The sequence below is a fragment of the Saimiri boliviensis genome, chromosome 13 (genome assembly GCF_048565385.1).
Source record: "Saimiri boliviensis isolate mSaiBol1 chromosome 13, mSaiBol1.pri, whole genome shotgun sequence".
In the NCBI taxonomy this organism is placed as follows: domain Eukaryota; kingdom Metazoa; phylum Chordata; class Mammalia; order Primates; family Cebidae; genus Saimiri; species Saimiri boliviensis.
Genome location: NC_133461.1, coordinates 98,444,332 through 98,458,178, shown reverse-complemented (window position 1 = coordinate 98,458,178; position 13,847 = coordinate 98,444,332). Strand labels below are relative to the sequence as shown.

General features: G+C 45.8%; 1 protein-coding gene across 1 annotated transcript in view; it reads left to right on the top strand.

Moving 5' to 3' along the window:
- The first annotated feature begins 751 nt into the window (after positions 1-751).
- Positions 752-13,847, top strand: part of LOC101044555 (tumor necrosis factor receptor superfamily member 10D-like) — a 37,891-nt gene continuing 24,795 nt past the window's right edge. The window contains exon 1 of the mRNA XM_074384245.1: positions 752-1,123. Coding sequence (XP_074240346.1) covers positions 752-1,123 — 372 coding nt within the window. The remainder of the gene's footprint in view (positions 1,124-13,847) is intronic.

The window sequence follows — 13,847 nt, the reverse complement described above, 5'->3', positions numbered from 1 at the left end:
TTGGCCTGCCCTCTCCCACCCTGTTCCCACAGACACAAATGCCTGTCCCTGCCCCTAGTCTAAGTGTTTCTGGCCTGGCTCTTTCTTCCTCCTTGTGATTATCCCATCTCCACATCCTGTGCACCATCCAGTCCCTTTCCGGGGGTGAGGGGTCCCTCATCTCAAAGCCAAGATCAGGAGGGCAGGGTCAGTTCCTGCCATCTTCAGGCCCCGCCTGGCAGGGGGCAGTCAGCTCCTCAACTGGGTGACAAGGGTCAGGATGAGAAGTGGTCATGGGAGTTATTCAGCCTTGGTCAGAGCAGAACACAGAGCAGAAAACTGAGATTTTCCACATGTTTGTTTTTACTCTAGTTGTCCTTCTCATCCCCCTTCTCAGGTGTCCCTGAATTGCAAGGTCCCATTCCTGTCCCTAGGCCCAGGGCTTGTTGTCCAGTGTTCCAGCCCCCAGCCTGCCCCTGCCCCACACTGCCCTCCCGGAGGGAGGTGCTGAATGGGCCCCTCCCCACCTGCTAAGGAGACTCCTTCTCTTCCAGGTCCTGGAGGGGACCCCGATCGTGTGGACAGAGTGAGTTGGTTTCTCCAAAACTGGGGGCATCATGGGTTCACAAAGTGCTTCCCGTCTACTGTGGAGTCTGGGTGGGCACGATCTCTTGTCCTCACAGTGGCCCTGAGTCTCTGACATGGCCTGGGGGCTCCAGGCTAACTGTGGGGAACACATGGTCATTTTGAGCGCCATACAGACTGGCTGGCTATGCTGCAGCCCTGTCCTTCCTGCAGCCTGAGTGCCACCATCACATACAACCTGCACCCTGGGGATGTGGTGACCCACCTGCCCTGGACCTCATTGGAAGGGATTGGGGCTGACACGTCCAGCTGTGTGCTAGGGACCCTGAAGCTGAGCCCTGGGTGTGGACTTGAGTGGGCGGTTTGTCTTCCAAAGGTCTTTTTCCGGCGTTCATGTCCCTCACGAGGTCCTGAGGCTGAGGACAATGTCTGCAACGAGGACCCGAGCAACAGAGAATCGCAGCACACCCAGGTCCCTGAGCAGGAAATCGAAGGTCAGGAGCTGAGAGAGTCAGCAGATGTGACTGTACAGTTGCCAGAGGAGCCACAGCATCTGCTGGTGAGTTGAGGATGGACTGTGCCATGCCTGGCCTGCTGCCTGCACAGGGCTTCATAGACAGGGGGAGAGGGTAGTGCCTCTGCTCTCCTGGCCTAGGGGGACATGCAGCTTTTGGGAGACAGGAGACTGCAGGGGATGGAGCAGCTGCCCTGAGGTGGTGACTGTGCCACTCTGCAGGACATCTGCTTCTTACTCCCTGCCCTGTCCTTGCTGTGTCCCCAGAATCTGGAGCTCCACAGACACAGAGTGGGGGTCACAGGGTTCGTTGATGACTGAATGAGGGCAGCACGGTCTCCACTGTGTGCTCCTAACAGAACTCAGGGAGCCCCTGCTTGAAACAGCAGAAGCTTTAAATTTACTCCAAAATAATTGTTACATTGAGCATATTTCACAGTAAATCTTTGTCCAGATTTCCGATCAAGTGTGTAAGGAGGCTTCTGGGAAGAAGTAGGATTTCTGAGTCAGTGCATAGAAGTGCTTTTGTATCACACAAACACACACATCCGGATGTTCACAGCAGTTCATCAGTTTTCATACGATATTGAGTAGGTATGAAATCTGGACACATATTATTATTTTTTAAGTGTCAAAATTTCTTTCCTTCAAGATAAAACAAGATGATCCTATCTAATTTCCTACGGACTTTTAAAAAAACGATTTGGTTTGTACCATACACCAATGGAACCTAGGTGCCATTTCTTTTGTGATCCTGTGTGAAGTGAGAAACTCCCTGAATTGTTCTGAGTCACTGTCTCCTTCCAAGCCTGTTTAAGAACTGATTCCCCTAGTTTTCTCTGCTTTTGGCTCCTCTTTGATCGCTCATCAAATGGGTGGACAAGGATCATTACCTCCCATTTTCTTCCTTTCCTACGGTTATACCACGTGGTTTTTTTCTTCTTCTTCTTTTTCTTCTTCTTTTTTTTGAGACAGAGTCTAGCTCTGTCACCCAACTGGAGTGCAGTGGCATGATCTCGGCTTACTGCATGATCTTGGCTCACTGCAACCTCCACCTCCTGGGTTCAAGTGATTCTCCTGCCTCAGTAGTTGGGATTGCAGTTACCATGCCTGGCTAATTTTTGTATTTTTAATAGAGATGGAGTCTTTTCATGTTGGTCAGGCTGGTCTCAAACTGCTTACCTCAGGTGATCCACCTGCGTTGGCCTCCAAAAGTGCTGGGATTACAGGTGTGAGCCACTGTGCCCTGCCTGTTGATAGATTCTTTTTGTTGATAGTTTCTTTTGCTGTGCAGAATATCTTTACTTTAATTAAATCCTACTTGACAATTTTTATTTTTGGTGCATTGCTTTTGAGGGCTTAAGCACAAATTCTTTGCCATGGCTGATGTCTAGAAAGGTTTTCTGGGTTTTCTTCTAGGGTGGTTATAGTTCATGGGCTTACTTTTAAACATTTAATCAACCTTCAGTTAATTTGTGTATATGGTGAATAGAGGGAGTCTAGTTTTCATTCTTCTGCATTTGGCTAGCCAAATATCCCAGCATGATCTGTTGCATAGGGAGTCGTATTAGTCCATTTTCATAGTGCCAAGGAGAAATACCTGAGACTGAGTAATTTATAAGGAAAAAGAGATTTAATGGACTCATAGTTCCACATGGCTGGGGAGTTCTCACAATCGTAGTGTAAGGTGAAGGATGAGGAAAGGCACATCTTACATGGTGGCAGGCAAGAGATTGTGTGCAGGGGAACTACTCTGTATAACACCATCAGATCTTGTGAGTCTTACTAAACAAGAATAGAACAGGATAAACTCATCCACATAATTCAATTACTTCCCACCAGGTACCTCCCATGACAGGTGGGGATTATGGGAGGTACAATTCAGGATGAGATTTGGTCGGAATGCAGCCAGGCGGTATCAGGAGTCCTTTCTGCATTGTTTATTTTTGTCCACATTATCCAAGATTAGGTGGCTGTAGTTGTGCAGCTTTAGTTCTGGGTTCTCTCTTCTGTTCCATTAGCTATGTGTCTATTTTGGTACCAGTATCTTGTGGTTTGGGCTATGGTAGCCTTAGAGTATAGCTTGAAATTAGGTAATGCGATGCCTCTAGGTTTTTTCATTTTGCTTAGGATTGTTCTGGCTATTCAGGCTCTTTGTTGACTCCATATGAATATAAGAATACCTTTATCTAATTCTGTGGAAAATGACATGGGTAGTTTGATAAGAATAGCATTATATCTGTAGATCGATTTGGGCAGTATGACCATTTTAACTCTATTAACTCTTCCAATCCATGAGCATGGAATGCTTTTCCTTTTGTTCATGTTACCTATGATTTCTTTTTTTTTTTTTTTGAGACGGAGTTTCACTCTTGTTACCCAGGCTGGAGTGCAATGGCGCGATCTTGGCTCACCACAACCTCCGCCTCCCGGATTCAGGCAGTTTCCTGAGTAGCTGGGATTACAGGCATGTGCCACCATGCCCAGCTAATTTTTTTGTATTTTTAGTAGAGAAGGGGTTTCACCATGTTGACCAGGATGGTCTCGATCTCTTGACCTTGTGATCCACCTGCCTCGGCCTCCCAAAGTGCTGGGATTACAGGCTTGAGCCACCATGCTCGGCCATCTATGATTTCTTTTAGCAGTGTTTTGTAATTGTCCTTCTAGAGATCTTTTATTTCCTAGGTATTCCTAGGTATTGTACGTATGCGTATGTGTCTGTGTATTGTAAATAGGATTGTGTTCTTTATATGGTCCTCAGCCCGAACATTATTGGTATATACATATGCTACTGATTTTTATGCATTGATTTTGTATCATGAAATTTTGCTCAAGTCATTTATCAGTTCCAGGAGCCTTTTGGTGGACTCTTTAGGGGTTTCAAGGTATAGACTCATGTTGAAGAGAGATGGTTTGACCTCTTCATATCTGGATGCCTTTTATTTCTTTCTCTCGCCTGAGTGCTCTGGCTAGGACTACCAGTACTGTGTTGAATATGAGTGGTGAGAGTCAGCATCCCTGCCTTGTTCCAGTTGTCAAGGGGAATGCTTCCAACTTTTGCCCATTCAGTATGATGTTGGCTGTGGGTTAGTCATAGATGGCTCTTAGGATTTTTAGGCATGTTCCAGTCAGAAACTTGTAGTGTTTTTTAATATCCAAAAGAGCAAACACCTTTTCCATACTTTTTCAAAATTTATTATTTTACCTGGATAAAATTTAGAATTATAAGATTTCCTCCATCCTCCCCTCTCAAAAACACTCAGTGGCATTTTTATCAATTCACTTTAAAAATTAATATAGAAATACTGCATATCCTATAAATATTCAGTATTTTCTTATTGAATAAGATAGCATTTGAAGTCAAGTACTTTATTGTAACTGAGTTGTGATTAGTGTTTCTCTTTGAAGAAGCTATTCCTGTTTCTTCTCACGGCTGTTGAGTATTTTGTATCCATTATGAATTTGGATAGCCCTGTAATTCTATTAGAAACTCGTTGCATCTGCTATGTTTTTAGCATTCCTCCAGACATACATTTATATTTCAATGTTGTAGTTTCATGCTTAGGGATTTTAAATGACATTGAAAATAATGATTGTTGTGTCTGCCCCCATCCAAGAGTCTTGCCTCATTTTTGTTTCCCATCTTGTTGCCTAGACCAGACCTTTCGGAACAATGTTCAGCTGTGCTTGGGAAGGCAGGTGTTCGGGTCCTGATTTGATTTCTGGGGAAGGCCTCCAAAGTGTCAACCTTAGGAATGGTGTTCACTTTTGGTTTCATATAGAAATTCTCATCAGGAATACAGCCTCCTATTCTAAAAGGTTTAGAAAACAATCAGAATTGGTGTCTAATTTTACCAAACGTCTTTCCAGCCTCCATAGAGCCTGATGTTTTATTTAATTACCCTATTGATATGGTGCAGTATTAATGATCCAAGATCATTTACAGTCTTGGAATAAATCATTTTGTTACATTTTCCTGGGTGCCCTCATATATAGTCTTCTGCTGAGACTTCTGCTGGTAAAAATTCTATAAGGAAGTGATCATCTCTTGTGAAGGTGGGTGGGGGTTGATTAGATAGGGCAGAAGGGGACTTTCTGGGGTGATGGGAATGTTCTCTGTCTTGATCAGGGGATGATTACACCAGTGTAACAGTAGTCAGAGCTGGGCAGAACACTTACACATTCAGCATTCACTGCATGTCACTTATGTCTCAATGAGCCACTGTCACATAGAGCCTGAGAGCTATGCAGAACTAGAGGGTTATCTCCATCTCCATGTAGACCCGAGAGGGGAGGTGCTGCAGGTGTCAGGGCTGGTGGTTGGGGTCAGTACTGGACTGCAGGACTCCTGACTGATCACAGCCTTCCCCACTGTGTGTTACAGGGACAGGCAGAAGCCGAAGGGTGTCAGAGGAAGAGGCTGCAGGTTCCAGTGAATGACGCTGACCCCACTGAGAGTAAGTATTTTGTGCCTGGAGATGCAACAGGAGGGTGGGGAATAGAGACAATCCTACCTGCTGTTCCATAGCTGAGAGAACTCTTCTGGAGCACTCACTGCTGGAAGCGTGGGGTCCTATGTCGATCCTGGGCTGATTGTCCCTGGAGCATCAAGACCCTCAGTCTCCTCTTCTGTCCTCTCATTCAATGCCTTGCTGGATGCCTCGGCAACACCAGAAAAAGGACATGCAAAGGAAACAATTCAGGACCAACTGGTGGGCGCCAAAAAGCTTCTCTATGCAGAAGGTGACGCAGGCTCTGCTACGTCCTGCCTGTGAAAGACACTGGCGCTTCCCTCGTTTACCTTTTCTTCTAGAAAGGGAAGCAGCCTTGAAGAAACAGTCTAGTGCTTGAACCTTGCCCCAGCAAACTCTGCTATCCAGTATGGTGCAGCTTACCTGAGGTCCTACAACTTTGTCAATGCACTTGGAGTCATTTTAAGATTCTGGGCATTATAGAGTTATACGATTGTATATTAAGGGTGGTTTTAAGCATGTATTAAGGGGTATATTAAGTGATGTATTAATATTGTATATTAAGCGGTGGCTTATGTCTATAATCCCACCACTTTGGGAGGCTGAGGCAGGTGGATCACTTGAGCTCAGGAGTTTGAGACAAGCCTGGGCAACACGGTGAAACTCCGTCTCAATTTAAAAAGGCAAAAAGTGGTTTTAGGATGTCATTACTTACAGTTCTTCATCCTGAGACGTCTTTTTTTCTGTTTTTTGTATTGTGAGCTCCATCCATGCTGGCGTGTGCATTAATTCCATCTAGCTACAGATGCCGCACAGCCACGATGGTTTGCCTTACAGTTTTTAACTTTAGAACTGGATGGTCTGGCCATTACCTGCATATTCAGTTTAGGGTATTTTTGACTTAATGATGAGATTGTCAATACATAGCCCCATAGTAAGTCATAAGCATTTAGACTTGTGAGGGTTCAACTTAAAGTTCTGAGCTTTAAGATAGGATTATCGGGGCTTCTCCATGCTAAGTAGAGAAACATTTGCATCGCTTCATACTGTCTGACGTACATCTTTCTATTTTGCGATTCTTATAACGATGTAAGCATGAAAAAAACCTAAGAAATGCACTTAGTAGGTTGTTTGCCTTGGTTGCCTGAATGCAAACCAGCAGTCACAAATGACTAGAAATATAAGTAACGATGGGGGAGAAATCCTCCCTCTGTGGGAGGCAGGGACTGCATTCCAGGTCTCCTCCCACGCCCTGTGACTGGACCAGGGTTTAATGGCTGGCAGCTTCTCAAGGGGCCAGTTTGTCTTATTTGATAATTTTAGGGGTATATAGCAGTATTTATTTATTTAAATATTTATTTATTTATTTATAAGTAGATGTTTACATATGCCCAGGATTTTGGAGAGTGTGGGATCTACAGGAAGCCATGTGTATGTTCGGTCCTGCTGGGACAGGCAGGAGACTGCATCTTCCTGCTTGTCCACAGCAGATGAGGACAGTGAGAACTGGGTGAGATCTGAGACTGTGAATAGCTTTTCTGTCAAGTGCCCTTACAGCTGAATATGAGTGAATCTTGGGCATCCTTTGGGCTCAGGGCAGAGCAGGTGTTCATCTGCCTGAGCATCTGCCTTGGCATCGAGAGGGAAGAGTGGACGGTGTTTGGAAATGGTGTGAAATGGTTACTAACTCAGGCATGGGCGGCCCCTCTCGCTTCTGGTATTTTGTGATGCTGAGCCCCTGAGCAGAGTTTAAGGGTACAGATTCCCCATTTGAGTAGTTTGGCCCCTCTTTAAGCACATGACTCATCTCAGAAATACCAGTTCTTGAACACTGTGACAGCGGGACCTAGAATGGCTGATGCATTAATGCTTTGTTCTTGTGGCCCATTCTATTATTTTACTTAAAAACCTCAGTCATCATTTTAACTTCTTTCCAGCAAACTCTTCTCCACAGTAATCCAGTCGTGGTAGGATAATTTACAGATGTAGTCATTCTAGGAGTTTCCATCTTTTCCATCTCAAGGCATTGCGTGTTGTCTTTTTCCCGGACTGATTTGGCTGAGACAAAGTTAGAATTGCACGAAGATTTTGGCACATCCAGAGTGTTGTGTCTGTGCAGTGGCCTTTCTGGTCTTGGTACTTCCATCCTCTCCCACTTCCATGGGGCGTCCCAGGCATCGTCCCCTGCACTTCTGGAAGGCACAAGGTGCTGCTGCCTTCGGGTCTTTGTCTTTGCTGGGCCTTCGGTGTCGGACGCTTGGCCTCAGAGCTCAGAGGGAGCCATTCCGGTCCCAGATCCATTGTCCCTTCTGCAGAGGCCTTCCTTGAAGATGCATCTAGAGTATGAGCCTTATCGGTGTTTGCTAAGCTTGTTCTTTTAAAGGTAGCTTCCTGACAACGTGAAATCGTTGGAGGTTTTTGGTGTTGGTTGGTTGGTTTTGGTTTTGCTTTATACCCAGGCCAAATGGCACGTAACAGCTGGTCATCCCGAGGGCCTCCTGAGGGGCTGCGTAGTCCTGCCTGACAGACGCTGGCCCGTGGACTACTGAGCACGTGCCCTGCAGGGAACCTGAATTTGACGAGCAATTTGATGGCCCTATCGCAAGAATTTACTGACTAAATCACGTAGCATGTTTCATTAATAGTTTATTGTGCATTAATTGCATGTTGAAATGAGAACATTTTGGCTATATTGCATTGAATAAAATGTCATGAACATTCATGTCAGCTATTTCTTTTTACTTTTTTCATGAGGATATTAGAAAATATAAATTTGTGTTTCAGACTCACTTTATATATCACTGGGTAGTGTGTGTGGTACATTTCACACGCATCTCATTTAGTCCTTCGTATAGTCCCTCAGATGGTGACACTTGCTCCATCCTACCAGGTAAATCGTTCCTCAGAGTCGGTTTGCCCCCCCCGGCTCTGCCTCCGTGTCCACGAGTGAAGCTGAGTCACGTGTAAAACCAAGTTTCTGTCATCAGCAAGGTGGTGCTACAGGAGGCTCTCCGCTTTTCCTCTCTGGAAGCACCAAAGGAACATCTGTGCGTGAATCAGTTTGATCTGAGAGAAAAGCAGAAACCTGTTGAGAGACTGTTACACGTGGAGAACTGAGGAAACATCCACACTGAAATGCGCTGGACAACCTGGGACACACTCCCACACGAACACCACCCCATGCACACTGCTGCATCATCAGGAGAAAGCTCCCAGCTCCCAGCTTCTCCCCGGAGGAGTCACCACCCCGTGCACACTGCTGCGCCGTCAGGAAAAAACTCCCAGCTCCCAGCTTCTAAGCCATGTGCTTAGGCCACGCATATAGTACCCCAACTTTTACAGCTTGCCTGAAGGGTTTAGCTTTTGTGTCACCTAGATGTGGGAGTGACAGACACCTTTCCCGCTCACTCTTGACACTGCAACCCGGGCCGGACACCAGGCTATGGCCCTGCAGTGCCATCGCTGTCCTCACTTGAAGTCTGTCACTTTAAATTCCAGGGAGTCGGGAGGCAGGAAACAGCCACTCAGCCTCATCAGCAAGACCAGGCGTCCCCAAAGTAGGGGCCGCATGCAGCCCCCTGAGGCCATTTATCCGGCCCCCCGCCGTACTTCAGGAAGGGGCATCTCTTTCATTGGTGGTCAGTGAGAGGAGCACAGTATGTGGCGGCCCTCCAACGGTCTGAGGGACAGTGAACTGGCCCCCTGTGTAAAAAGTTTGGGGATGCCTGCCTGAAGGAAGAGAAGGCAGGAAGGAAGGAAGTGTGAGTCACAGGAAGAACACAGTCTGTGTTACTCAAGAGCTGATGGGCAAAAAGAAAAACAATATAGGCCGGGAGCAGTGGCTCAAGCCTGTAAGTCCAGCACTTTGGGAGGTTGAGGCGGGTAGATCACGAGGTCAAGAGATCGAGACCATCCTGGTCAACATGGTGAAACCCCATCTCCACTAAAGATATAAAAAACTAGCTGGGCATGGTGGCACATGCCTGTAATCCCAGCTACTCAGGAGGCTGAGGCAGGAGAATTGCCTGAACCCAGGAGGCGGAGGTTGCGGTGAGACGAGATCGTGCCATTGCACTCCAGCCTGGGTAACAAGCAAAACTCCGTCTCAAAAAACAAAAAAAGCAACAACAAAAAAAATAGACAAAAATAAACAAAACTTCATACTTCCTTTTATGAAAGTTTCTGTTATTAATTTAGCCATTAATTCACACACACCTAAGGCCTTTACCCCTAATTGCCTGCCTTTTATGTTTAATGTTACCAACACACTCATCACAGATAGGATCATCTACTGCTTTCTCTAGCGGGAGAGGACAAGCAAGGGAAGGTCTGCTGCCGGGAGGCGGCTCCCCCATGCACACCGCACAGACTGCTGGGAGGCGGCTCCCCCATGCACACCGCACAGACTGCTGGGAGGCGGCTCCCCCATGCACACCGCACAGACTGCTGGGAGGCGGCTCCCCCATGCACACCGCACAGACTGCTGGGAGGCGGCTCCCCCATGCACACCGCACAGACTGCTGGGAGGCGGCTCCCCCATGCACACCGCACAGACTGCTGGGAGGCGGCTCCCCCATGCACACCGCACAGGCTGCTGGCCTGTTCTTTCCTCCTGTCTTCAAATGAGCGGATTCTTTCTTCTGCCTGATCAAACCTGCTGTGGAATTTCTCTACTGGATTTTTCACTTCAGCTATTATGTTTTTTCAGTCCCAGGATTTCTACTGGGAACCTTCTAGTAATTACTCTGTCTTTATGGATACTCTCTGTAGCTTCAGAGAATTGATACATGTATGTATCAATGTGTTAGATGCATAGATGGTTCCCCAGAGGAAAGGTGTAGGTGGTGCTCTGGGTTCCCCCGGAACATTTCCCTCCACCCCTGCCCATGGGCACCTCAGCCTCACCCTGGAAGCCATGGGCTGCGAGCTACTGTTTTAATCCTTTGCAGTCCTCTACAATTATACACACACACACACACACACACACACACACACACACACAGTGCCTTTAGATATTTGAGCATGTTTAAAACTGTTGATTCAGGCAAGGTGTTAGCTCACGACCGTAAATCTATCACTTTGGGAGGTGGAGTAGGGCAGATCACTTGAAGTCAGGAGTTTGAGACCAGCCTGGCCAACATGGTGAAACTCAGTCTCTACTAAAAATAGAAAAATTAGCCAGGCATTGCGGTGCACTATTGTAATCCCAGCTGCTCCGGAGGCTGAGGCACTAGAATTGCTTGAGCCCTGGAGGAGTTGTAGTTTGCAGTGAGCCGAGATGGTGCCACTTCATTTTAGCCTGAACCACAGAGTGAGACTCTGACACAAAACCAAAAGCCCCAGCACAATGGTTGATTGAAATCATTTGCCAAATAAGCCCAATGTCTGAGCTTCCCTAGGTATCTGTCCATGTTTTTTTTCTGTACTTGGACCATATTTACTTTGTATGATTTAGTGGTTTGAATTTTTTTACCCTAAAGCTTATTTTGAATCCCTACACTCTGTTATTTGTGAATGTGATGGGTTTTTTTCTTTCTTTCTTTTTTTTAAAGATGCTGTCTCACTGTGTTGCCCAGGCTGGAGTTCAATGGTGGGATCTGGACTCACTGCAACCCCTGCCTCCCGGATTCAAGCGATTCTTCTGCCTCAGCCTCCTGAGTAGCTGGGATTACAGGTATGTGCCACCCTGTCTGGCTAATTTTTGTATTTTTAGTAGAGATGGGGTTTTTATCATGTTAGGCAGGCCGATCTCAAACTCCTGTACTCGTGATTCGCCTGCCTTGGCCTCCCAAAGTGCTGGGATTACAGGCATGCACCACCACGACCAGCAAAGAAAACAAAATTTAAAGATTATATTTAATTTGTTTCGAGGCCTTCATGAAACATTTAAAGAAATTAACACCAGAACCCACGTTGACAGCTACTGACCCCTGGAAACCAGTAGAGGATGTGTTAGGAAAAAGTGTTCTGCTGGGACCCATCTGATGTTGGCCTGATCACCTAAGCAACACTGGTCCCACTCATTAACAGATCTAAGAAACATGAGGTACCACCCCTACTGCTGAGAACTCTGAGTGTTTTAGGCTCACACAAAAAGGCAAAGTTCTAGCTTAGAAAATATTAAGAAATTAGACTGATCAATATTTATTATTTATTTATTATTTATTGAGATGGAGTTTTTCTGTGGCCCAAAATGGAGTGCAGTGGTATGATCTTGGCTCACTGCAACCTCCACCTCCCAGGTTCAAGCTATTCTTCTGCCTCAGCCTCCCAAGTAGCTGAGATTACAGGCACGTGCCACCACGCCCAGCTAATTTTTTGTATTTCTATTAGAGATGGGATTTCCCTGTGTTAGTCAGGATGGTCTGGATCTCCTGACCTCATAATTTGCCTGCCTTGGCGTCCAACATCTTGGGATTACAAGCCTGAGCCACTGGGCTCAGCCTACACTGATCAATATGTTAACAGTTCAGTATGCTTCTGTGAACAGTTGTGTGGGTTTTTCCCACTCTGACCAATTCTCCCACCTCACATGAGTATCCCCTAAATGAATTCACTTCTGACGCTAGTCAGAGGTCTGGCCGACCCCACAGGTTAAGGAGTCCATCCCACAAGACGCCCCCCTCTTCAGGGGCAATCACAAGTAGGTGGTCTGACATGGTTTGGCTCTGTGTCCCCACACAAATCTCATCTCAACTTGTAATACCCACATGAAAAGGGAGGGAGCTGGGGGCAGTGACTAGATCATGGGGGTGGTTTCCTCAGGCTGTTCTCCTTACAGCGAGTAAGTTCTCCCGACATCTGGTGGTTTTAAAGGGTTTGTTGGTTCCTCTTTCACTCTATTCTCTCCCTCCTGCCAGTTTGTGAAGAAGGTGCCTGCTTCCCCATCGCCTTCCACCATGACTGTAAGTTTCCTGAGGCCTCCCCAGCCATGTGGAACTGTGAGTCAATTAAGCCTCTTTCCTTTATAAATTACCCAGGTTCGGGTCATTCTTTATAGCAGTGTGACAAAGGTGGTCCTTTGTCAGTGTCCCTCACTTCCTGGAGGGGACACATATCCAAACCATATCAGGCAATATAGCTGCATATACTGTTAGCTTCTATTTTGCCAGGTGTGGCAAAGCACAACGCACACCCATCAGGTCCTTAAGAAAACTGACAGAATGTCTCAACACATTGTCTCAGTTTCTGGCTTAGGAGTCACCACTGCTTCCAGCACTTACAGTTGTAGCCAATCCTTCTGAAACTATTCCAAACAATACAGAAAGAGGGAGTCCTTCCCAAATCATTTTATGAGACCAACATCATCCTGATACCAAACCCAGCAGAGACTCAACAAGGAAAGAAAACTTCAGGCCAATATCCATGATGAACATAGATGAAAAAATCTTCAACAAAGTACTGGCAAACCAATTGCAATAGCACATCAAAAAGATTATCCATCACAATCAAGTAGGCTTCATCCTGGGGATGCAAGGCTGGTTCAACATACACAAGTCTATAAACATAATCCACCACATAAACAGAACCAAAGACAAAAACCACATGATTATCTCAATAGATGCAGAGAAGGCCTTTGACAAAATTCAACAGCCCTTTATGCTAAAAACTCTCAATAAACTAGGTGTCGACAGAAAGTATCTCAAAATAATAAAAGCTATTTATGACAAACCCACAGCCAATATCATACTGAATGGGAAAAACTGGAAGCATTCCCTTTGAAATCTGGCACTAGACAAGGATGCCCTCTGTCACCACTCCTATTCAATATAGTATTGGAAGTTCTAGCCAGAGCAATCAGGCAAGAAAAAGAAATAAAGGGTATTCAATTAGGAAAGGAGGAGGTCAAATTGTCTCTATCTGCAGATGACATGATTGTATATTTAGAAGACCCCATTGTCTCAGCCCAAAATCTCCTGAAACTGATAAGCAACTTCAGCAAAGTCTCAGGATACAAAATCAATGTGCAAAAATCACATGCATTTCTATATACCAATAACAGACTTAAAGAGAGCCAAATCAAGAACGAACTGCCATTCACAATTGCTACAAAGAGAATAAAATACCTAGGAATACAACAAACAAAGGATGTAAAGGACCACTTCAAGGAGAACTACGAACCACTGCCCAAGGAAATAGAGAGGACACAAACAGATGGAAAAACATTCCATGCTCATGGTTAGGAACAATCAATATTGTGAAAATGGCCACACTACCCAAAGTAATTTATAGATTCAATGCTATGCCCATCAAGCTACCTATGACCCTCTTCACAGAACTAGAAAAAGCCACCTTAA